Below are 25,000 nucleotides of genomic sequence, written 5' to 3' on the forward strand. Positions count from 1 at the left end.
CGTGTTTTTCCTTTTTTTCCCTTCCTCCAGTGAAAATATTGCTGAGGTAGTCCGTCTGTTCATCTATCCCTCTATCCTTCCATTCATTTGTCGATTCATCCATCCATCCATCTATCTTTCCGTTTGTCGGTCAGTGATGCTGCTGCTCCCTCCTCTCATTCTCCTCCTCCTCCGTCAACAGCATCTTCTCATCATCCTCATCAGCTGAGTGGCCAAATAGCCGACAGCGTCTCTCTCTGTGATGGTGCCTGCTTTCCCACACTGGCGGGCATGCCAGGAAAACACACACACAACACACACACACACACACACTCACTCACTCACACATACAGGGGCGCCTCTTGCCAAAAGCCTTCGCAAAAAAAAAGAGAGACAGCAACACCCCCCTCTCTTCACACCCCACACCCTTCTTCCAAAACAAACAGCCTTGTTTCCAAATCCAGATCCTTGGTCCAATGTCCTCTTTTTTCCTCCGCTCTATTCCTCCCCTCTTCCTGGACAGTGAATGCTCCTTTCACCTTCACTGCACCTATCTCTTGTCGGTGCCGAGTCGGCCAATGGTAAAAGCCGCCACCACCACCTTCTGTTTACAGTCCTTCCTGGTCAACCACACGGTGGGTGTAACACAGTGCTACAGGCTCCGCCACTAAAGCAAAACGCGGCACCTCGCCTCATCCTAGGCATCTGCCTCTCTCTATACAGCCCGCTCCTTTCAACAGCCAATGTGCCGCTCCGCCATCAGGTGGAGGGGGCTCGAGAGCCAATGGAAACGCAGCACCGGGCTTGACGGACGGCCAAGCCTGCCGGGTGCTCGCTTGAATTGCTAATGTGGATGGAGGGGGCAGGAGGAGGAGGAGGAGGGGAGGGGAGGGAGTGGGAGGAGGGAGATGAGGGTAGAGGAGCAGGGGATCGAGGAGGAGAGGAGGGGGGAGGAGGGGAGGGAGGTGGAGGGGGGAGGAGATGAGGGGAAGGAGGAAAAGCACGGGAGGAAGGAGAAGGGAGAGGAGGCGGTGGGGGGTGGGTTTAAGGGGTTTTGATTGATGGGAGCACAGGGCCCGCCCACTTGTGCTGGTAAGGCATAAAGCAGCTTCCGATGCCACTCATCATTGCAAGACTGTCGCCATGACAGCCACACACTCTTCCCTTCCCTCTCTCTCTCTCTCTCTCTCTTTCTCTCTCTCCATCTCTGCATGTGCTACTGGTTTATTTCCCTTCTTTCTCCTCTGTAGCGGCTTGCAATCTTTAGGCTGCTACGGTGAGCTCATCTCTTCTCCTCCTCCCTCGTCTTTCTCTCCCACAGCCCTCCTAAGCCCCCTCTAACACTGAGCCACCCCTCCTCTCCTCTCTCCATCTTCCTCTCTCTCTCTCTGTTTCTATTTCTCTCTCTCTGTCTCTCTCTCTCTCTCTCTCTCATCTCTCGTCAGCCTCACTACCCCTGTGCCTCCCCTTCTTGCTCCCTCTCTCTCCTCTCTTTCTGCATACCACCCTTTCTCTCCTCACTCTATTCCCCCTCCTCTTTCTGCTTCTCTCTCCCCTCTTTATCCCTTCTGCCACCCCCGCCCCCCTTCAGTCCCCCCTTCTTTTCCCCAATCCTCAAAAGCACCAGTGGCACTCAGAGAATAAAGCAGGGAAGGAGGAAGGAATGGAGGTGAAGGACGACAGAAGAGGGGAGAGAGAGAGAGAGAGAGAGAGAGAGAGAGAGAGAGAGAGAGAGAGAGAGAGAGAAAGAGAGAGAGAGAGAGAGAGAGAGAGAGAGAGAGAGAGAGAGAGAGAGGGAGGGAAATGGATGGAGGTGATGCTCCACACTGGTGTGAGCTGTGGCTGATGATAGTTGTGTGAGCGCGGTGGTCCGTAGTGTGTCTGTGCAGACTGTTGAGCAGCCCGGCTGACAGTGATGTACGACACTGCACTGCATCATTAAGGACCAGAGAATATCCGCCTGATCGTGCATATTTAAAAAGGCCTCTTGCTTGGTTGGTGCTGGAAACTGCATGGCTGGTGATACAACATGTCGGCATGCGGAAAACACACACACCGCTTCCTGCAGCGACCGTACTGCATGAAGCATGTAGTTCATTCCAGACAACAACACACACAGCCTACTTTACAAATCATTTATGGCTTGGTTGGCGCTTTTAAAAGCCTGTGTGTGTGTGTGTGTGTGTGTGTGTGTGTGTGTGTGTGTGTGTGTGTGTGTGTGTGTGTGTGTGTGTGTGTGTGTGTGTGTGTGTGTGTGTGTGTGTGTGTGTGTGTGTGTGTGTGTGTGTACATCATCTACTGAAAATGTAGTCAACACCTGCCCACCCCACCAGCGGGAAGATAAAATATTTATCATGGTTAACATCACACGTGCATATTTGTTTTGTTGGCAGGTTGAGAAGGACCATTTGAAAATCGGCTATTAAAATGATTGCTGCTCATCCAAGCGTGCATATCAGGTATACCTGAGGATTTTTTTTTTTATCAGGAATTTATTCCATTCTCAAAATAAAAATATAATACTGTAAACACAGAAAAAAACATCTTGCTTCAACAACCCCTTTAACCTTATGATGCAGACATAAGAACACGGTATAACACGATGATCAGCATTTCATAGAATACAAGTGTAACAGCACCACACAACCCCTTATTTATTTATTTTTTTTTTTTTACAAAAATCACATGTAGGTTGAAAAGAGCACAAGCATGGAGCATGACCAATATCATTACATGGATGTAAAAAAAATTACAGTCCTGTCGCACAGAGTAGCCCCTGCATTGTATCGTTTCTTTGTCTGGATTTCCAGAATCCTGTTTAACAGCGACCTCTAGTGGCAAATGGGGTTTCACACCCTGCAGCATCAAAGCTGAAGTAGAAAGAATTCTTATCTGGGTGACTCATCCTCTGAGGTGATTCTGAGTTCAATACGCCCTCAGTACATTAATGCCCTACATTGCACTGTAATAAACGCACATTTCCGCAATGGGGATTCAAAACAAGGCAGATGCATACAAGCTTCTACACTGAGCACTAGTACTGCTGAGAATACCAATAAGGCAAGTAGAACCAAATAGAAGAATGATAAATGTGGCTTTGTGTTGAATTAACAAACTTCTGTGTACTACCATTAAAATGACTGATACTTGCTAGTACTACGTCTACTACTTCTACTACTACTTTCCTGAATTTCCCCCTGGGGATCAATAAAGTTTCTCCACTCTACTTCTACTACTAATACTATGAAATGAGGTGACACACCTGGACACACTGGTCAGATAAGTACTACTACTACAAATAATAATAATAATAATAATAACAATAACAATAACAATAACAATAATAACAACACTACTGCTACTACTGACTGTTGAATGATGAGAGACACACCAGGGCATGCTGGTCAGGTAGGTAGGTACTACCACTACCATCACCATTACTACTACTACCACTCCATTACCACTATTTCTATTTTGAAACGGGTTGAGTAGACCCTCACCTGGGCACGCTGGTCAGGTATGTGAGCACGTTGTGGAACTCCTGCTCCTGGAGGTCTCCGAAAGAAGGGCATTCTGGGAAGATGATGATGGGGCTTCCGTTCTCCCCTCTACCTCCTGCAATGGAAATAAAGGAAACCACAGTAGTTAGTACTTCTATTCCTACAATTATACCACTTGAAGTACTACTCTCCTCTGGCTCCTGCGATGCAACAACAGTAATAAGTACTATTCTTACAACTACTAGTACTACTCTCCTCTGCCTCCTACAATGGAAATACAGTTGGCAGCAGTCGTTAGTAGTATCCTAAGGAATATTTATTCTACCTTTCTACCTTCCAGTTTAAACCTTGCATCGGAAATAGACAGCAGGTTAGTCTTTCACTCCACCTCAAATCTAAGAAACAACGTTTCTCATTCATTGCTTTACAGTATTTTCTCAAAATCTGACAGTGAAAAATAAAGGGTCTCATATAAGAACCTCCTATGTCCTTAACTGAGATGCCTTTTCTCTCCACAAGGGGGCAGATGTGCTGCAGCTACTCGGCCCAGCAGTAGGCATCAGGAGGACACTGCATCAGCAACATTAGCCTACTGTGTGTGTCCTTACATCAATGTTTCCCAAAAACTGGGTCAGGACCCTCATGTTGGTCGCTGAAGTTTGTTTTTTTGATCGCCTCGCAAATTCCCGTTGTTCATCCCAGCTGTATGAATGTAACCTCGAAACAGATGCCACAACAGATTATTGATAGTTCAATTTGTTGTTGACAATTCGAGTAGCCTAATTACTAACAACAGATAAATATTCAGTCAACAATAAATATTCTCCTTAATGCTCAATAATGGGCAACGAATACACCTTTATCTGTTGGACTTCTGAGTAATGCCTATTGACTTGGGTCACGAAGGACTGTGACTTTTAAAAGACTGCCCTACATCATTCTGTTTTAAATGCCAACAGCACTGCTGCCTCATAACACAAACACAGCAGAGAGGTCTCACAGGACACAGAGAGAGAGAGGGAGAGGAGAGGAGAGGAGAGGATAAGAGAGGAGAGGCGATGAGAGGAGAGGAGAGGAGAGGAGAGGAGAGGAGAGGAGAGGAGAGGAGAGGAGAGGAGAGGAGAGGAGAGGAGAGGAGAGGAGAGGAGAGGAGAGGAGGAGAGGAGAGGAGAGGAGAGGAGAGGAGAGAGAGAGAGAGAGAGAGAGAGGAGAGGAGAGGAGAGGAGAGGAGAGAGAGAGGAGAGGAGAGGAGAGCAGACACAAAAAACATAAACATAAATAAACAACTCCAGTTTATCGTAATTGTTAATTACTTTGACCCAATTTCAAAATCTCTAAAACCATCCAAACCTTTAAGCACCAACAATCTTATTTGCGTGGTCATCTGAAGTGTCGGGCAAAAATGTAGGTAGTCTGTCTTTCTGTCTGTGTCTGTATATCCGTGTGTGTGTGTGTGTGTGTGTGTGTGTGTGTGTGTGTGTGTGTGTGTGTGTGTGTGTGTGTGTGTGTGTGCGTGTGTGTGTGTGTGTGTGTGTGTGTGTGTGTGTGTGTGTGTGTGTGTGTGTGTGTGTGTGTGTGTGTGTGTGTAAATGCTAAGTGATTGTCTGTGGGGCACATAAAGGTCAACTTCCCCATATCCTGTCATTCCAATTTTACTAAACGATCTTTGTAAGACTTGAATAAGCTTATGAGAGGATTATAGGCTCCCCACTGCATATCGATGGATAAACTGGAGGCTGGAGATGAGGTGGGAGTGGGAGTGGGGTGGTGGTGGTGAGCATGGTTGGCTATCCGCAAATTCACAACCAGTCTGCATGATCCAGTTAGGGGGCTAGTCTTAGGTATAGGCACATACACAAATGTCCTGTCATGGATGAAGGGGCATGGAGATTGGAGCTGGGGTGGGGGACACAATCGTCAATCCGCCTACACAAAGGGTCTGTATAAGCCTGCCAGGGATGCAAGGCCAGTGCCAGGGGGCTTTCATAGTCGACACATCCTAATGCATATGCGACCACAACCAACGTCACTACGTACATGACCCCATCGAACAAACCGGAGAAGACCTAAGCTACAAAGACTCTGTTATTTGTTCATAGCAAGAGCAACACGAGTGATGGAAGCGACAAAGTATGCCTGTTAAAAGCAGAATGCAAGCATGCCGACAATGCATGCATTGCAAGCAGAATGCAAGCATTCCAATTGGCTGCGGCATCTGTCGCAGAACCTTATCATAGCTAATTAGCATAATATTCACAAACTACAAACTGCCGATCAAGTGGCCTCTTGTTGCCCAAATGTCTTTTGTCTACTCTGTTGACAGCGACTCTGAGTCAATTACTTCCGTCGGCGGTGTCGCTCTAGTCGTGGTGGCTGATGTATTTGTGCCATTAGGCTCCGCACACACAGTTGGGAAGAACAGGGCTAACCACGGCAGAATATTTGTAAATGCACAAAGAGCCTCCATCGCCAACATCACATTACAGACCTTACACAACACCACAGACTCCGGATGCAATGTCACAATCTGCAGTAGGCTAACTGAATACATGCATTTTATTTGTCATCTGCCACAATATGATCCATATAACCGTGTGACTAGCACCTATCTATTAGTGGTGTGGATTGGCACTGCCCTCACGATCCGATTCGATCACGATTCGGGAGGGAGCGATTTGATTCCATTCGATTCTATGCGATCCGATCCAATCCGATCCGATTCAATTCTACCATGCATTGCAATGCATTACATTTCTACTGAAAGCAAAGCAAATGTTTAATCAGTCATGATGAGGCAATACAAGTAGTCAGATACTGAGCACAAATGTATTGTCTGTTTTCTGTATCAGTCTGTATCAGTCTTGCAATATTATGAAGTGCTTTTACTTAATTTAACATTCATTTGTTCCCGAAATATCCATGGAAGTAATTGAAACTTGAAAAAATTGCCGGATCGATTCTGGAACTTGCCGGATCGATTCTGGATCGTCCATGCCCCGCATTGGATTGGATCGCCAAATCGATCATTGTTGACACCACTACTATCAATCATATACACTGTATAAACACACTCCCACACATATGGACAAACACACACCAACACCTCCCTACACTCAGACAACACCTCCCTCCATACTGTACACACACACATACACACACACACACACGCAATGATTAACGTCCAGATAAGTGGCTAATGTCGGTGTGTGTGTGTGTGTGTGTGTGTGTATGTTCTAATATGCACACACCACACACGCATGCAGGCACGCACGCACTTTCAATCCATCTCCACATGTATCCTTCACACATACATAGGGAGGCTGGCTTTCAGCCAGGATGCTGCAGGCACTGAATGGATGGGAATCTTAGGGGTTCTATTTTTTAGGGGGATACTGCTGATGGTAAAATCTGCATGGCATGCCTGCTTCCATTAGCCTATTCAAATAAATTCACACTTTGCATCACAAAAAAATGTGGCCACTACTTTTGCATGTATTTACTTCCGCAGACTGTTTTGCTTACCATGCTAAATGTCCATTACCATTTATAAAAGGTTATGTTAAATATAGCCTAAAAGTGCATTACCTTCACCAAAATATAATGCACACTACTTTAAATTTCAGATACCAGTATTTCCCACTGAGTACCTATACGTAATCAAATTCTGTGTACACTGCTAAGGCAATGATGACTTGCACGCCATTTCCTTGTAGTGTGACATTTCAGCCACCACAGCCCTTCCTTAATCTTACATGCTGCATGCTGTTTCTCCCATGTATTTTATTGCTTTATAAGAGGTGTGTGAGATTAAGTGCAAATATCATCGTTTGAGCAAACATCCAAGCAAACATGGGTTGGGGCTCCGAGCATGTTTGCAGAGAAGCCAGTGCAGCCACAGGCCTATTGTTTTTTTAAAGGGGCATTGATGGTGGAATCTGCATGGCACGGTTTTCTTTATCCAAACGAATTCAGAAATCTACAAACTGTAGATCACACTAAAACAGCCAGTATGCTGTGTTTATTGCTGAATGTCTGTCATTTACCCAGGCGGATTATTAACATTTTAAATGTGGATTAACATTTCATCTTTCAAAACAAAAACATAGAAAATGTCAAAGCCAGAGATGCAAAACAGAGTAGATGCCCTCTTTCACCCATCTTCATCTCCAGAGGCGAAGTCAAGAATCCTGTGGATTTAAGGATGTTTTTTTGCACATGCTACTGCTCCCACCTGTTTTACTGCTTTAAAATGAAGAGCCCGTATCATAACATGAGCAAACAGCCGTGCACTGCAAACATGGGTTTGGGCTCAGATGGAGCATGATGGTCGCACAGGAGCCAGTGCAGGAGCAGCACAGGGCATGCGAGAAAATGCTCACCGGACAAGGGTGGGGCCGGGATGGCACGCGTGGGTGGGCATTTGGCTTAGCTGGTAGCACAAAATAACGGTTTCGGTTTTTTTTTTTAATAAACAAAGAATTTACCAGGGTGGGCAGTGGTCCTCAAGGGACGAAATCTGCCCACCCCCATCCCTCCCTTGCCCCAATTAAGCTTGCAGGATAACTAAGATGGACCAAAGGAGAGAAAGTAGGTCAACAAAATGAATAGTCGAAGTAGAGCAATAGAGATACGATACTTTATATCCTGATGGATATCTTGTGGAAAGGAAAGTTAAGAGCATATTAATCAGTCTGACATCTACTTAAGTGTTGCCAGTGCACTGTAGAGGGCATGGCAGAAAAAGCTTACAGGATAGGATACACAGAGTGAAATCAAGTGGGCAAACAACTTACAAACCAATCTAACCAGTCCATCATTTGCCAAAGGCAGGGGAAACCCTGGCAGGGACAAATGAATGGAGCAAACAAGAGCGTATTATAGAATGAGGTACGGAAGCCACATCCATAATACAAATAATAAAAAAGACATGATGTGTAGCAATTCATTTGGATGAGGGACAACACTTTATTTTACAGTTCCTTTCTATGCAACTTCATTTATCGACATGCTATATCATCCACAGTTGCAAGGACTATCAAATTGGATTGCATGGCTGTCTTCATTGATATTTCTCCGGTTCAGAAAAACAATGTGATGAAGCAAATGACAAACAAAAGAGCTACATTTCACATCTACTTTGAAAACATCCTTGAGCAAAGAAATAAAACTGTGTGACTGTGACTGTGATACAATGACGTTATTTTGTGACTGAGAACAGTTCAAAGACGCAAAGAAGTCATGCTGAGGGCCTTGGAGGTGTTTTTCTCGGGCTAAGCTCGAGAGACACCAAGCCAGCACAAGGGCTTTATAGGAACACCAACACTACACTCCCTGCAGCACTTGAGCAAACAAGGCACAAATTGAGGATCCTGATTCTGCTAAAAACCATGTGACTATGGTACTATGGTAACAGCCAAGCGCTGGGAATACAAACAATACAATGTGCCTGTACACATTGCGTGCATGCTCTCTCTCTCTCTCTCTCTCTCTCACACACACACACACACGCACGCGCACACGCACACGCGCACGCGCACACACGCGCACACACACGCACACACACACACACACACACACGCACACACATGCGTGCGCACACACGCACACACGCGGACACACACACACAGGAGTTGTCCCTGACACAGATTAAGTCTAGTCGTCCTTTAACTTTGGCAATTGATTTCTTTTCAGCCTTTCTGTGTGCTGGTGTTTTATGAACTTGTACTGTAAGCCAGACTATGAGATACCAATCGTGCCTATTTGTTGCCATAACTGTCATGACCAATGTGCCTCCCTAAAGGTGGGTAGGTACTAGCCCAGTAAACAAGCCTATCATAGGCTACTACACTTCATTTTCTAGAGATGGTCTGACCGTGCTGTGTTGAGAAGCGCTTGCTATGTAGGCCTACTATAGATGTGTAGACTTTTCTGACGTTTATGATTGGGTCTGCCTTTACCCAATGGCTAATATCTGGATGTGACGTACTTGTAGGCCTGTACAGTTAGCCTGACTATAAGCCTGTAGCCGACAGTAAGATGACATAAAGAGTCAAATCAAGTCAATGGAGGGGAACACGGACTACCAATGCAGGAAGAGAGTAATCAAGTGGGAGCACTTATGCTTATATAGTAGGCTTACACACATAAGCGGTCTTATAGACGGTCTAATCTTATAAAGCCAAGCATATAACATTCATTTGTGATATACATTCCTTGAAGAAATATAGGTTTTAAACTGAAACAGCAATAAGGTTATGTGTACTCTTGCAGAAGAGGTAGGCTATATAGTAATCCCAAGGATGAGCAGACAGATTAAAATTGTATTAGTGAATGAATGCTAATGCTAAAAGTGTAGCATAGAGCACGCTCCCTCTCCCATTCTCTAAGTGTAGGCTATGTAGTATGTAGCAGAGGGTGACCAGACGTCCCGGTTTAACCGGGACAGTCCCGGTTTGGAGTTGTGTGTCCCAGGTCCCGAGCAAACTCTGTCGGGACACAAATATGTCCCGGTTTTGGCCACCCACTACATTGTGCTACATGTCTATCAGGGTAAATATATGGAAAAGACTACATGTTTACCTGCCACAATTAATGGCAGCCAGCTTTTGTATAGAAAGTCTGAAGGAGACACTTACGATTTTGTCATTCCTCCCTCTAAAATTGATTAGAATGCAGGAAATTGCATCTAAAAAGTACATTTTTTTCTGAGGGAGGACCCCCTGCCCCGGCCGCCAAATATTGTCCAGTCACGCATGAAGTGTCCCGGTTTCAGACTACAAAAATCTGCTCACCCTAATGTAGCAGTATGTATAGCAACACATCATGCTCCACAGCTCTTAACGCTACTCCTTGTATGACGTGAAGAGGGAGGTGTGGGGGGTACTATGTACAGTATGTCTATCCCATCTCTGTGCATACTGTTGGCTATTCTGCCTTGTCTAGCTTTGACCTTTTCCCTCCTGCATGTCATTGTTATGTCTAGTCTCTTGTGTTGTTATCAGGTGTAATGTATGACACAAAACAAGTTCTTGAACCAGCACATACACATCCATTTCTATTTATCTATTTATTATTCCAATCACGTATGTATCCACTTATGAATCTATCCATCTATGTTTCCATCTATATACCGTAAATGTAAAGCTGAAAGCACACAAATGGTGACAGAGATCGAGAGTTCTCCTTTATGCACATGTACATCCTAAACAGCATCATCGCTGTGCCACCTGACTGACTGTAGTGTAGCCATTGGTCTCCAAGCAGCGTTGCCAAGTGGAGCGATGCGAGTGTGAATAATTTAGTGGCCGGTGCATTGTCCACAGTAACCCAAACTGGCTTTCAACTGGGGCAGGAGCAGAGGGGTCAGGCAACCAGGGAAGAGAGATACAGCTTACATGAGGATGGGCCGCTACCGTAGCTACAGTCTACATACATAACAGTAACTGCTGTGTGTTAGTGTTAGCGCGTTTGTGAGATATTACAGTGGGTTACAGTAGGTCACAGAGACACATGAAATTGACTCTCAACTGTGGCAACCAGTCACTAGCAATTCTATAGCTCCCGTCTGATAAGTCTGTAAGATACTACCACATTATGGACAGTTATGTCACAGAGAAACACAAAACCAAAGGGAAAGGCAAGCAGGCACGCAGGCAGGCAGCGAAGAGACACACAACTTACATGGGGTTGGATCATAACAGCTCCCATACAGTAGCAGCTGTGTAATTTGTCTGCTAGATATTGCATTGTGCTACAGTTGGTTATGTCACAGAGAAACACAAAACTGGATTTCAACTGGAGCAGGAGCAGGGGCAATAATAATAATAATAATAATAATAATAATAATAATAATAATAATAATTGTATGTGTATAGCACTGTGTCATACAAGGCATGTAACTCAAAGTGCTTAACAAATGGGAAAAACATCGTTAGAGATGGATTTAAAAGGAGAGGTATAGAGGAGAGGCAGAAATAGCAGGAAGGCAGAGGAAGAAGAGATAGACAGATTGTAGAGTCATAAGGTCAACGTAGGTTAGGACCAGGATTTTTAGATGCGTAAGGTCCATAGTGGCTGGGCCTGTCACAAGTCATAGATAGTCACACAGAGATTGGGCGCTCAGGTGTAGCCCCTGGTGGCATCAGGGGTGAGGAAAAACTCCCTTTCGCAATTAGGCAGGAAGACAGGGATACAGATCGAGTTCACGAGGGTGGGTCCCTATAGCTACAGTTTCCATAGCTGCTGTGTGTCATTACGGTACGTTATGTCTGCGCTATTACGGAGGGTTACAATAAGTTATGTCATGCAGAGATACAACCCCCATGAGGGTAACGGAATATTATGATTGTGACCAATTACATTAGTCCGGGACATTAGGCCTATGAGTACATCAATGGGAATTGGCTAACAGGTTACTGGTGAAATATACCGTAACAAGAGATTTGTTCACAGAGCTTAGCTGGTGAATTTTATGATTTGTCACAGGTTGGTGAAAGGTCATTCTGTATAGCTTCACATACATGTTTCCAGCCCGGATGTATAGGCGCTGTATGTTTTGTCTGCACTAAATATAGTGCAGAGGATAACTTCCTTCCCCTTAACAACAGCAGCAGCAGCAGTGTGTGCGCGTGTGTGTGTGTGTGTGTGTGTGTGTGTGTGTGTGTGTGTGTGTGTGTGTGTGTGTGTGTGTGTGTGTGTGTGTGTGTGTGTGTGTGTGTGTGTGTGTGTGTGGGTGTGGGTGTGGGTGTGGGTGTGTGTGTGCAAACACTGCATATTGGGACGGCTTTATAAATAATATGTGCTGAGCTATGCAGTGCAAGCCAACGCTGTCTAGCTTACTACGGCCCCTTACAGGAGGACACTGTTCCAGGCGTCACGAAGCTGTGAGTCACAGCTCATAATCACAGTCTGAAACACCACTGCAGAGCGACTGCTGCTCTATATAGTCTATAGGCCTGATCAGATACCGATACCAGTGATGGGCAACTTGGAGTCATTAGTTATAATCAGGTGCCGCTTAATACAAATTACCTGGTTTTACCTGTCCAGTTTAAATAGGTGATCATTCAATCAGCCAATCAACTGGTTAAATTGGACAGGTAAAACCCAAGTCATTTGGAATATGTGCCACTGGATTATAAATAATACATCCAGGTAGCCCATCACTGCCAACCTTAGGGCTCATTGCTTGCTCTCCCTCATTGAACTAAGAAGGATGAGTTAACACATTGACATGCTTAAATAATTGCAGGTGGTATCGGTATGCTATATGCGGGGTATGTGATGTGCACAGAGTAATGTATGCATACGTCATTTATACCCAGCTACAAAAGCCAATGGCAGTCACTATGCACAAAACAGTGTTAAACTTGTTTGAAGTCTGTTTAAACATTTGGGAGTTTGATTTTCATGTCCAGAGTGTAAGTGTAACATTTTTCACATTTAAATGATATGCTGAGCTGACGTATTGAACGTGTGAAACTCTGGAGAGTGTGGTGCTATATTAAAACCTGCAAGGGTGTGGAAACTCAATGGGAGTCAGCACAACACTGCTCTTCCTGCTGTGTCCATATTCATTTTCGGCTTCATTTTGCCAAACTGAGTTAAGACTTATACACAAACACCCACTTTGCGTCTGGCCTTGTATGTTGCCATTACCAAAGTACGGTACATAAAAGCACGCTCATTGATATTACACATACAGTAGATTTTTATTTACAGGGAAGTATGACAAAGCTAAATCCGTTTTCCATAGTTGGAGAGAAAAATAAAGGAAGGCGGTTGGAGGAAGTGTATTTGTGTGTGTGCACGTGTGGGCATGAGTGTGTGCATGAGTGTGTGCATGAGTGTGTGCATGAGTGTGTGCATGAGTGTGTGCATGCCGCGTGCGGGAGAACTCACCTGACAGGAAGGCAAACTGCTTCCGGAGGTCCAGGTCGATGTCAGCTGCACACAGGGGGCTGCTATCCTGCTGCATGATCTCATCTGGAGGAGGACAGACACACACACACACACAAGCAAAGAGAGGAGTCAGACACAACAAGCAAACAAACACAAACAATACACAAACCAAACCCATACACAAACACACCTATACACAACAGGGGACAGACGCGCACACAAAGAGCAGTCAGATAAAACACACAAGCCCATACAAACGGACAGACAGACACACAAAGAGAGGCATCGGAGAAGAAGAAAATGAACCAAAAACAGTTCCATAGACAAACGGAAGAGAGACAGACAAAAAAAAGAGATGAGTCATACAACAAATAAACAAACAAAACAAACAGTCCCGCGTAGACAAAACGCAACACGTTTAAACAGACAGACCCCATTTTTAGCACTTGAGCTGCAACAACACAGAGACTTCTAGACATCGTTCTGAAAGAAGCAGTCACATCAAACCAAAAGGAAAACAGACAAAAGTGCTAAACAGAGAAACAAACAGCCCAAACAGAGTGTGAAGCATGAGGCAATAACACGGGTGCAAAGAATAAACAAACAAACAAACAAAACCAAACCACGCTGACATGCATCACTGAAACCCTCTCCCCAAAGCCTCTCTGACCCATTTCCCTAACACACATCTTCTATTCACTCACTCACTCACTGTCCTTCTCTCGCTGACCTAACGCGACCACAAAATAACCACATTCATCTTCAAAGTGGGCTTTATTTTACAACTGTAAAGCATTACATCCTCCAGGCACAAATAACATACAGACATCCAGGGGGGAGGGTCATCGTCCAATGCATACAGAGGATGTGCCGGGACACATTCTTGCTTGTGTGTACTGTAAAAGTACTGTATATCCACGTGCATGCTTGCAACCCCCCCACCACCACCACCACCACCCAACATGCACACATCCCCCCCACACACACACTCACACACACACCTAAATCCACACCCACATGCATAAATACAATTGACAGTCAAAACAGGCGCTTGATTTCCTCCTCTGCAGGGGAGGCTGGATTACTCTAATCTGCTTTGAGACCCTCAGCCACAGCCACAGCACATAGAGAAACACATGACGACAAAAGAGAGAGACAGCAGTGTGCATAGAGATAGTAGGAACACTTCGATGCACCAAATTTGGAAATAGGTGTGTGTTTATTACGCGTGTACATGTGTGTGTGTGTGTGTGTGTGTGTGTGTGTGTGTGTGTGTGTGTGTGTGTGTGTGTGTGTGTGTGTGTGTGTGTGTGTGTGTGTGTGTGTGTGTGTGTGTGTGTGTGTGTGCGCACGCGCGTCTAAGAAGGAGCAGCTGTACTGTGGGCTCCCTGGGGAGAGTGAGCCTGTGCAGTACTTTACTTCTGAGTTAGGAGCAACTGCTCTCTGATCAGTAGTGACAGCATCAACAAGGGCAGCAGCAGGTGCAATAGAAGAAGTGACAGAAGGGCAGCAGTTATCAGGGTCACAGGAAGGGAGGCAAACATGCTAACTTTATTCTAGCACAGTAAACTAGATGAACCCCTAGTGGCAGAAAATAGTTTAGGCCTGGCAGGTTGGTCTAGCGCTGCACCGTAGGGGATAACCGTGTCATTCGGCATGTGCCAGGGCTCTGTCCTCATGTAATTAGGCTGTACGGTATGTGGAATGACTTTTTTGTTTTGTCTTTCTGAATTTGTGTAGCAAGTCAATGTGGTGGGCTTGGAACAGTGATCTACTGTACAGTGATGCAGTTTCAATGACAGCCATTGGTTTCACAGCTTTGCCTATGGTGGGAACGAAGACTATGCATTTCATTCTATAGTCTGGTTTGCCAGGCTGACTTCATTCGCTCACGGGATTTGTTTTCTCACAACATTGTTCAGGGTCAAGGTGACTCAGGTGAGAATAATAAAGCTATAGCGATAAATCATTACAAGTCAGGGGGCATTAGTCATGTTTTGTGTACCTGCCTTGAAGGCCATAATTGCTGATGGAGCCACAGAAATACAATGGAGCCAATCGGAGCATGACGACACCTTGTAGAGGAGAAAAGGAATAGGCCTACTATATATATATTCACCAGTCGAAACTTCCTCCAGCACCTGGCACAGTGCCTATCTGCATTACCTTGTTGAGTATAGTACCGCCTTATCAAGAGAGATTGCTGTCATACACAAGTTAACACGCACACACACACGCACACACACACACACACACAATGGAAATTCACACACGTGACTATGCCACACGCGGGCACACACACACACACGAATGCACGCACGCACGCACGCACGCACGCACGCACGCACGCACGCATACACACACACACACACACACACACACACACACAAACGCACACACACACACCTCCTTCACGTGTCTAGGGCTGAAGATGGCTGGATTACTCAGGTATTTACGTCAAGACTAACGTGCACGCGCGCGAGAGCGAGAGACCACCTATAGAGAGCTGGAGCGTAGCAGCAGGGATCTAGGTCAGTGGGCTGTAGTAGGGTGGTGGTGGTGGTGGGGGTGTGTGGCAGAGTGGAGGGTTGTTAGCAGCATGATAATAGACTTGCCTGAAGAAGCAGCTGGCAGACACAACACACGTCATTATCAGCAGCAATGCACCAGATAGCTGAAAGTCCATCTCTTTTCATAACTTCCTTACATTTCTTTAGTATTTATGGGGTATTGGTTTTATTTTCATTAAAAAAACATGAAATGATGATGCATGCATCTTTAATGCCAGATTAAAAAAAAGAGGCTGGCATGGACTTAATGATGCAATCTCTAATTTAAGGTCAAATAATTGTGCACAAAATGCCAGTCACGACAATAGAAGACCAGAGGACGAAGAGACGGAGAGCAATAAAACAGCAGCGAGACAGAGAAAAGCACAAGAGCGTGTGAGAAGGACAGATTGTCAGTAGGTCAGCAGAGAAAGGAGAGAAAGAGGGCAATGGGATTACCTCCTCCGTAAGATGGGATGGTCCTCTTACGGTGCAAACCCCAAAGCCTGTTATACTACAGAGCTCCTGCGAGAGATAGTGCAAAACCTCCTCTCCTCTCCTCTTCCGATCTCAGCCTTCTTCTCCTATTCCTCTCCTCTCCTCTCCTCTCTCGCTCTCTCTCACCTAGTCTCCTCTACTCCACCCTCTTCACATATGCTTAGATGCACAGCACTACCTCACATCCACACATCGCCAAAGACTTTTATAGTATGGAGCTAGTGCAAGAGATGCAGCAAACCTCCTCCTCTCCTCTTCGGATCTCTTCCCTTTTCTCCTATCCCACTCCCTCTCCCTCTCTTCTTCCTTCTTCTCCTATACCACCCCCTCTCCCTCTCCTCTCTCTCTCGCCTAGTCTCCTCTACTCTGAACTACTCCCTCCTCCTCACATATGCTTAGACACACAGCACCACCTCACATCCTCTCAGCCCCAAAGGCTGTTATACTACAGCGCTCTGGCAAGAGATGCAGTAAAGCCTACTTCTCTACTCTTCTCTCCGCTCGTCTCCTCTGCTCACATTTGAATGCATTACCTCACACACGCTCGGCACCAAAACCAAAGCCTCCTTCTCTCCTCTCCTCTCCTCTCCTGCCCTGCCCTCTCCTCCGTTCTACTCTCCTCTGCTTTGCTCTCCCCTCATCTGCTCTCCTCCACTCTTCTCTCATTTCCTCTCCTCTACTCCTCACATGTGCTTGGATGCACAACACCACCTTGCATACACTCAGCAGCACAAAGGTTGTTATGCTATAGAACTCCTGCGAGAGCAGCTGCAAAGGCTTTTCTACTCTCTTCTCCTCCCCTACTCCCTCTTCTCCACTCCTCCCCTACTCCCTTCTCCTCCACTCCTCCCCTACTCTCTTCTCCTCCACTCCTCCCCTACTCCCTTCTCCTCCACTCCTCCCCTACTCCCTTCTCCTCCACTCCTCCCCTACTCCCTTCTCCTCCACTCCTCCCCTACTCTCTTCTCCTCCACTCCTCCCCTACTCTCTTCTCCTCCACTCCTCCCCTACTCTCTTCTCCTCCACTCCTCCCCTACTCTCTTCTCCTCCACTCCTCCCCTACTCTCTTCTCCTCCACTCCTCCCCTACTCCCTTCTCCTCTACTCTCTTCTCCTCCACTCCTCCCCTACTCCCTTCTCATCTACTCTGCTCTGCTCTTTCCTCTCCCTCTTCTCTACCCTCCAGTACCTCTCCTATCCTCACATGCAGTATGCTTTGATGCACACCACCTCACATACACTCAGCACCAAAGCATGTTATACTACTAACTAGAGGACCTGCCAGAGTACTCTCCTCTCCTCTCTTCCACTCATATACACGTTTGAATGCACACCACCATCTCATACTGTATACAAGCAGGTAGATCACTGGAGCATCTCAGATATGGGAAAACCATTTTATCATTTTATTTAGTGAAGTGCCAGGGGGCCCTGTTTTGTTTTCCAAATCTGAGCTGCTCTGACGATCTTCCTTATTGCATTGATATGGACCTTATCGTCTCGTACCAGATTGTGAAGGACAGGAGCACGGAGGATACATAGCTTTTCCACCTCATATGCACCCAGGGCCAATCTGGCAGGACCCAGCAGGACACCCAAGGGCATCCTTCTGTCTCTGAAGCTTAAAGTCAAGACCACTATTGTGCATTAGTAACCCCACGCAGTTATCTTCCTGCACTTCAGGGGGTATGGGTGGCATTAAGGGGCATGAGTGTGTGCCAATGTGTGGCAACTGGCAAGGGGCAGCGTGTGTGCCAATTTGTGGCAAAGGGGCATGGGGGTTTGGGTAGGGCCTGAGGCAAGGCAATGATAAGGCAGGCAGGCTGTAGCGAAGGGGAGTAGAGTTGCCCAGCTGGGACTCGAACCCTGACCTTCTGGGGTAGTAAACCGGGGGCTCTGACCGCTACACCAAAGAGCCAGGCTCGTTGGCATGTTAGTCAGAACACACCCACAACCCTAGTGATGGTCACTCCATCACACTGCCTTCCCCTTCGGGAAGCGCACCCGTGCGCTTCACACACTCATGGTGTCCCTCACGCAACTGCCCATCATGCTTCTCCCATCCAGTGTGCCCCGTCATCAATGCTTCACCCATCACTGGGGTCCCTCACACCGGGGTCACCAATCCTGGGGGTCCCTCACATGGAATTACGGCTTACACACAATGGGTACGCTTCCGATGGCCTCACGGTACCATCCCACTTCTGACACCATTTGTAGCAAAGGGGAGTAGAGTTGCCCAGCTGGGACTCGAACCCTGACCTTCTGGGGTAGTAAACCGGGGGCTCTGACCGCTACACCAAAGAGCCAGGCTCGTTGGCATGTTAGTCAGAACACACCCACAACCCTAGTGATGGTCACTCCATCACACAGGCAATGATAAAATGTGACATGTTCAAAAGTACAAAAGTACTTCACTTAAGGTTAGAGTTGTTGTGGTTGTGTGTGCGTGCGTACGTGCGTGCGTGTGAAATGTGTCGATGTGTGTGTGAGTGCCGATTAGATCCATCAGTGTAACCACCCCCACGCCCCCTTGGCAGGTGTGCAAAATGGCATTGTCATTCAGTGTAACGGATGCCTTCTGCTGACTGTAACTGTAAAAAACATGACTCTTTTTATTTATTTATTGTTACAGGGAATTCATGAAAGCCTCAGCTGTCATCCATTCACTTGAAACAATTTAAAAATCTTGTTTTTTTGCAGTTACAGTCGACGAAAGGTGTCCGTAACACTGAATGACAAAGACGTCTTTGACCCAGCTGTCAAGGTGATGTGATGAGGACCAGCTGGACTGACAGACGCCTCTGGAGCTCCTGAATGGCCATGACCTGAGGCAGCCCACCATGACAAGACGTCAGCAGCACCATGAGCAGGGGATTAGTCCACACTCCGCTCCCCCTACACACTATGGGTATTTCTCAAAACCTAGTGCAGTGCACTTCCAAGTGTATCAGCCTAATTAGTCATGACCAGTGATTGGATACTCTTTGGTGAACTCTATGGAATATCCAATCACTGGGTGTGACTAATAAAGAGTATCCAATCACTGGGCGTGACTAATTAGGCTGATACACTTGGAAGTGCACTGCACTAGGTTTTGAGAAATGTCCTTTATTAGCTATATCATTACAGGAAGCAATTCTGTAGCCCACTATGACAGATGTGACAATGACCTGAAGATTACTTCAAACTCAGCTTCTCCTCCTTCAATGTCTCAATTTTACTCAAACTAACAGTCCTAACTGTAATGCACTTGTGCACAGGCCATATGTTCTACTGTAGGCTCGGCAATATTGCTGTTGACTTCAACTAGGCTACATTGTTCATAAAAATACTCAAACCAACAGTAACAGGCCCAGGTCCCAGGCTGAGTTCTCTGGTGGTACTGGACTTTCACCAAGCACAACATGTAGACATTTCTGACTTGTGTTGCTTTGTGAAGCAGAGACGCACAATTAGATACCTGTGAATTCAGGTAAATTGGGCCACTTTGGGCCATTCGCTTATATGTAAAATAAATATATAAATAAATAAATAAATAAATAAAGTGACCCAATTTACCTGAATTCACCATAGATCATTTATATACCAGAAGTGAAGATTCTGTAGACCACCATGACAAGATGTCAGCAGCACAATGGCCTGAAGATGATTTGACAATGAGCTTCTCCTTTAATGTCATAACGGCGAGATGGTCACTCAAAAAATTGGTTAAGCCAGCAGTCCTAACAGTAATGAGTACTACTGCACACAGGCCCTAGGCCACTTCAAAGGACTGGACCAAGGGAAAACCATACCACTGGGACACTTCTTCAGTTTTTTTTAACACGACTTAAGTTGGACCTTCCTTCCTTGATATTTCACAAATAAATGGGGGGAACCCTCAAAAATGTGATTTTGTGACTGCCCCCGTTTTTCGTTCATGGACTTGTGTCAAGGCTCAAGTTTTTATGTTAACTGACTTATAACCGTTGCCTGCTCCAAACCTCAACACCCTGACGTCTGTGGTGGTACCCGCATGCTGTCCATTACTGTTACATTTTCATCTGTAATCTGAACCACCAAAACAGTGTGAGAAATAAAACCCAAGTGGAAGTGGAATGGAAAGTGTATAGGATATTTTTATACTACTTTGAACCATTGGTTACATCCAACGCACCCGTTCGAACTGAGGTGTGCAGAAGTCTCCTATAGTGGACAGTACTGGACTGTAACAAAGCAGAGAATAGCACAGTACACATCTCTGTCCTTTGCTTCTTTGTCGAGCACTGAAGCACAATCAGCTACATCATTCATATAATAAAGTAACATCCTCAGCGTTGAGCAAAATAGGTTAATCACTCTACCACATTTGGAGTGCAGGTATTTCCCCCGAGGATGCCATTCCAAAGACGCAGTAACAACAGACATAAAAGTCATTATGTATGTAGACATAACTTCCAACGACAGTACAGTACACTACAGTACACATTTGAACTCTATTTACCCCCCAAACTTTCCCACACTAACTATGCAGATACACTCACATACAGCGGTTGTGCACTAAACATACATTTTCAATTTCAATACTGATACAGATAAGACTTCCATTGTTGTTAAAAATAAAACATGTTCCGTTCTCCTTCTTTCTCACTAACAATTTGTCATCTTTTCACCGGCTAGCTAAAAATATTTCCTCTTGCTCGCTAAGAGAGGATATCCCGCACCAGATAAGGATGTTTTATTGGTTGCTTGTGGCTAAGAGGCTCTTCCCAGACTGTTTTCATGAATAAAAAATGTATAAACAATACTACCCAAATTCATCTGCATTAACTCTGGTATTGTATGATGATGAAAGTCCTTGTTTGTAAGTCGATTACGGTATCATCAGCGTGTGCTAAATGTATTGTAGGGTAATTATAGGCCATTATATCTTTTGATTTGTTTCTCCTGCGCACTGTCAGAGACTTTGCTTATGACGTTTTGCTTCGATGAACTCGATGAACGATTTACTCTCAAAAAAAAAAAAAACTTCTGAAAGTTATAGAGCTGGCATGAATAGTGTTTTTTGCCCGTTTTTAAACTGACTTCAAGGCTTTTTTTGTACAAAATTTGTTTTGTTCACAGTCTTTTCGAAAGGGATGACAAGAACAATGTTTTATTGTTAAAAACTATTGCAACTCTTTATTGCATCAATTTTGTATTGTTGACCATCTTTTCCCAACACAGACACAGGGTGAGAGAGCTATGTGTTTTGGCATGAGGATGAATGAATGGGATGTGGTGGCAAGTCTAATCTCTTTTGCGCTCTTCTTCCCATGAGAACAAAAATACCCCCTTCCCCCTTACTCCCCCTTACTCCCCCCCTCGCCCTCAATGCCTAAATACCCCTACCCATCATGCCCTCAATGCTCCCAGCAGACCCACATGCTCCCCCAACCCATATCCCTATCCCCATCCCAATCCTCTGCACACGCACGCACGCACGCACACACGCACGCACACACGCACGCACACACACACACACACACACACACACACACACACAACACAACACAATCCCATCCCCACAGTTTAAGCCCCTCAAACATGCAGCACCACACTGTTTATCAACACTCTGAAATGAGGGGGCCTGAAAAACGGGAGTTCAACAAATCATGAAAAAGAAGCTCTGTGGTGTGGACTCTTATACATCCGCAGGCAGCAGGGGGCATTCACACAAGTCCTATAGAGCTTCCCTTCTTCCCTCTGTGTGTGTGTGTGTGTGTGTGTGTGTGTGTGTGTGTGTGTGTGTGTGTGTGTGTGTGTGTGTGTGTGTGTGTGTGTGTGTGTGTGTGTGTGTGTGTGTGTGTGTGTGTGTGTGTGTGTGTGTGTGTATTTGTCAGAGATTTCATGGGGGGTGGGAGGGGGTGGTACATCCAAGAATGCACGTTATTCATTCATTCCAAAAGCAAACTCAGTTCTGTGGGGCCTGATAGCGTTGAATAGGGGTGGTATGTGTGTGTGTGTGTGAAAGTGTCTGTGTGTGTGTGTCTGTGTGTGTAGGGTGGGTGGAGTTGGTTCCATTCAGTAAGGGAGGCGGATTCTTTACAAATGTTATACATATTTAATTGAGCCTAGTTCAGCGCAAACTGTTGCTAATGTTGCTACAATGCACACAATTTGTGCCAGCAAACTAGCTGAAGAAAAGGGATTGTGTTGTTCTTTTGAGCCCCTGTAGAACAAAAACCCTTGTATTTCAGTCAAGATAAGAAATACTACTGCTGTAGTTGCGATCACAAATGTGTAGACTTTAAAATTGTAACAGAAACTAGCAAACCAAACTGGGAAGCTAACTAGTTCTTCCTTTGCCAGCTCTGTTATCACACACAGTATCTGTCACGTGTTCTACTCTGTCATCTCTTCACTCCCCTCCTTTCTCTCTTTCATCCCCCTCCTCCCCTTCTCTCTCTCTCTCTCCCTCCCTCTCTCTCTCTCTCTCTTTTTCCGTTTGCTCAGGTGTCCTTTGCCTACATTATTCACATGCAGGGATCAATGTTGTGTCTGGTCAGGACAGGAGGCCGAACAAAAAATAAAATCTAATTCTACCCTCATGGTGCTCTTGTGTCCTCTTTTTCCCCTCTGTAGAGAGTTAGGCTACTTGTGCACAATCCCTGGTGCTGAAAAAAAATATGTATTTGTGGAAAAAGGTTCCCACACTCCTTTGGATTTTTTTCTTCCTTAAGTTACTTTTTCTTTTAATTCATTGATTGGCAAGTATGATGACGTTTCAACCTCTCGGGGTTCCTCAGATTCACTCTTTTTCCCCTTTGCCATTTTATCCTGCTCAAACTAGCACCACAATCACATGCTGCAGTTTTTTTTTGCAAAGGGCTCTCATGTTTGAACCTGTCGGTGTAACAAAGCCAGGTATGGGGAGCTTTTAGGATATGCTTTTAGAAGACTCTATTATCCACCAGAGTATGCAGCAGAGAGGCACCCACAACAGATGCGTGTGCGCGCACATATACATGCACACACGCACACACGCACATACACGCACACACTCACACGCACAAACCCATACCACATTGGTCTTTCACACCCTGACTGAAGACACTCAGACACATCTAGTGCACACACACCCATGCATGGAAGCACGCACACACACTCCACCACCACCAAGAACTCCTACTATGTCCAGCTTTCCCAATACATGTGAGAATTGCAAAATCAATCCATATAATCTCTTCACTGACTGTACTGTATGTACAACGCAGACTAAGACCTGGATTACAAGGGACACTATGGAAGAAATATTATTGCACATACACTACATGCGTTTAACCCAACCCATAAGTCCATTGCACGTGTGTGTGTGTGTGTGTGTGTGTGTGTGTGTGTGTGTGTGTGTGTGTGTGTGTGTGTGTGTGTGTGTGTGTGTGCATACCAGGGGATGCCAGGGTAACACAACTTTAGCCACCATGTCTGGAATGCACAGACAGACTGACTGGCATGGTTAAGTCATGTAAGAGCCATGTGTGTGGAAGTGAATGTCTGTCTTTCTCTGTGTGTGTGTGTGTGTGTGTGTGTGTGTGTGTGTGTGTGTGTGTGTGTGTGTGTGTGTGTGTGTGTGTGTGTGTGTGTGTGTGTGTGTGTGTGTGTGTGTGTGTGTGTGTGTGTGGTGTGCGCTCGTATGTATTAGGCTGAGAGGCAGAGCATCAAGGCTACAGACGGACCGTCGTGTGTCAGAAATCAAAAGGGGAAATCCCGGCTTCATGCCTCTATCATAGGGCACTACAGTCCCAACAACTGTGTGTGTGTGTGTGTGTGTGTGTGTGTGTGTGTGTGTGTGTGTGTGTGTGTGTGTGTGTGTGTGTGTGTGTGTGTGTGTGTGTGTGTGCGTGTGTGCGTGTGTGTGTCCATGGGGCATTATGGCTAGGCTTTACTGAAGCCCCATCTGCCATACACACCGTCACACTGCGGCTGTATCCCAGCCAAAAGATCAGCCAACACGCACACACACACACGCGCACGGACACACACATATACAAACATGCACGTGCAAGCGTACACACACGTAGACACACACACATATCGCACACACACACACACAAACACACACACACACACACACACACACACACACACACACACACACACACACACACACACACACACACACACACACACACACACACACACACACCCCCGTTAAAGAGGGATGATCGGTGGGATTCTCAGAGTAACAACTGGGTCAAATGGTTCACATTCTCCAGCCATACGCAGCCCCCAAGCCCAACAACAGCGCTTAAAACCAAGAACACAAATACTTTTATCTGTGATGGGATGTGTCAAAAAAATCAACTACTCCGTGTGTATCATCCAGCGCCAAAGGGATTTCAAAAAGACTTCAACAAGATTTGTGGCTGCACTTCATCCGATTGGCATCAAAAGGATGATTAAATAAAATGCATAGCATATTCAAGTTTAGTATGCCATGATCATGTTTTTGTCGTCTTTTATTCCTTTTTTGGATAGTGGTGTGAAGAGATGAACAGGTAATGTTTGGGAGAGAAAGATAAGGCAGGATAAGGAAACGACATTGGGCCCTGAA

General features: G+C 45.7%; 1 protein-coding gene across 6 annotated transcripts in view; it reads right to left on the minus strand.

Moving 5' to 3' along the window:
- Positions 1–25,000, minus strand: part of mcf2la (mcf.2 cell line derived transforming sequence-like a) — a 110,378-nt gene that overhangs the window by 58,107 nt on the left and 27,271 nt on the right. For all 6 annotated transcript variants that reach the window (XM_063212151.1, XM_063212147.1, XM_063212146.1 and 3 more), the window contains exons 2-3: positions 13,380–13,463; positions 3,480–3,594 (exon numbers count right to left, since the gene is read on the minus strand). In XM_063212151.1, the coding sequence (XP_063068221.1) occupies positions 3,480–3,594; positions 13,380–13,463 (199 nt within the window). The remainder of the gene's footprint in view (positions 1–3,479; positions 3,595–13,379; positions 13,464–25,000) is intronic.

Source organism: Engraulis encrasicolus, chromosome 12 (assembly GCF_034702125.1).
Source record: "Engraulis encrasicolus isolate BLACKSEA-1 chromosome 12, IST_EnEncr_1.0, whole genome shotgun sequence".
Classification (NCBI taxonomy): Eukaryota; Metazoa; Chordata; class Actinopteri; order Clupeiformes; family Engraulidae; genus Engraulis; species Engraulis encrasicolus.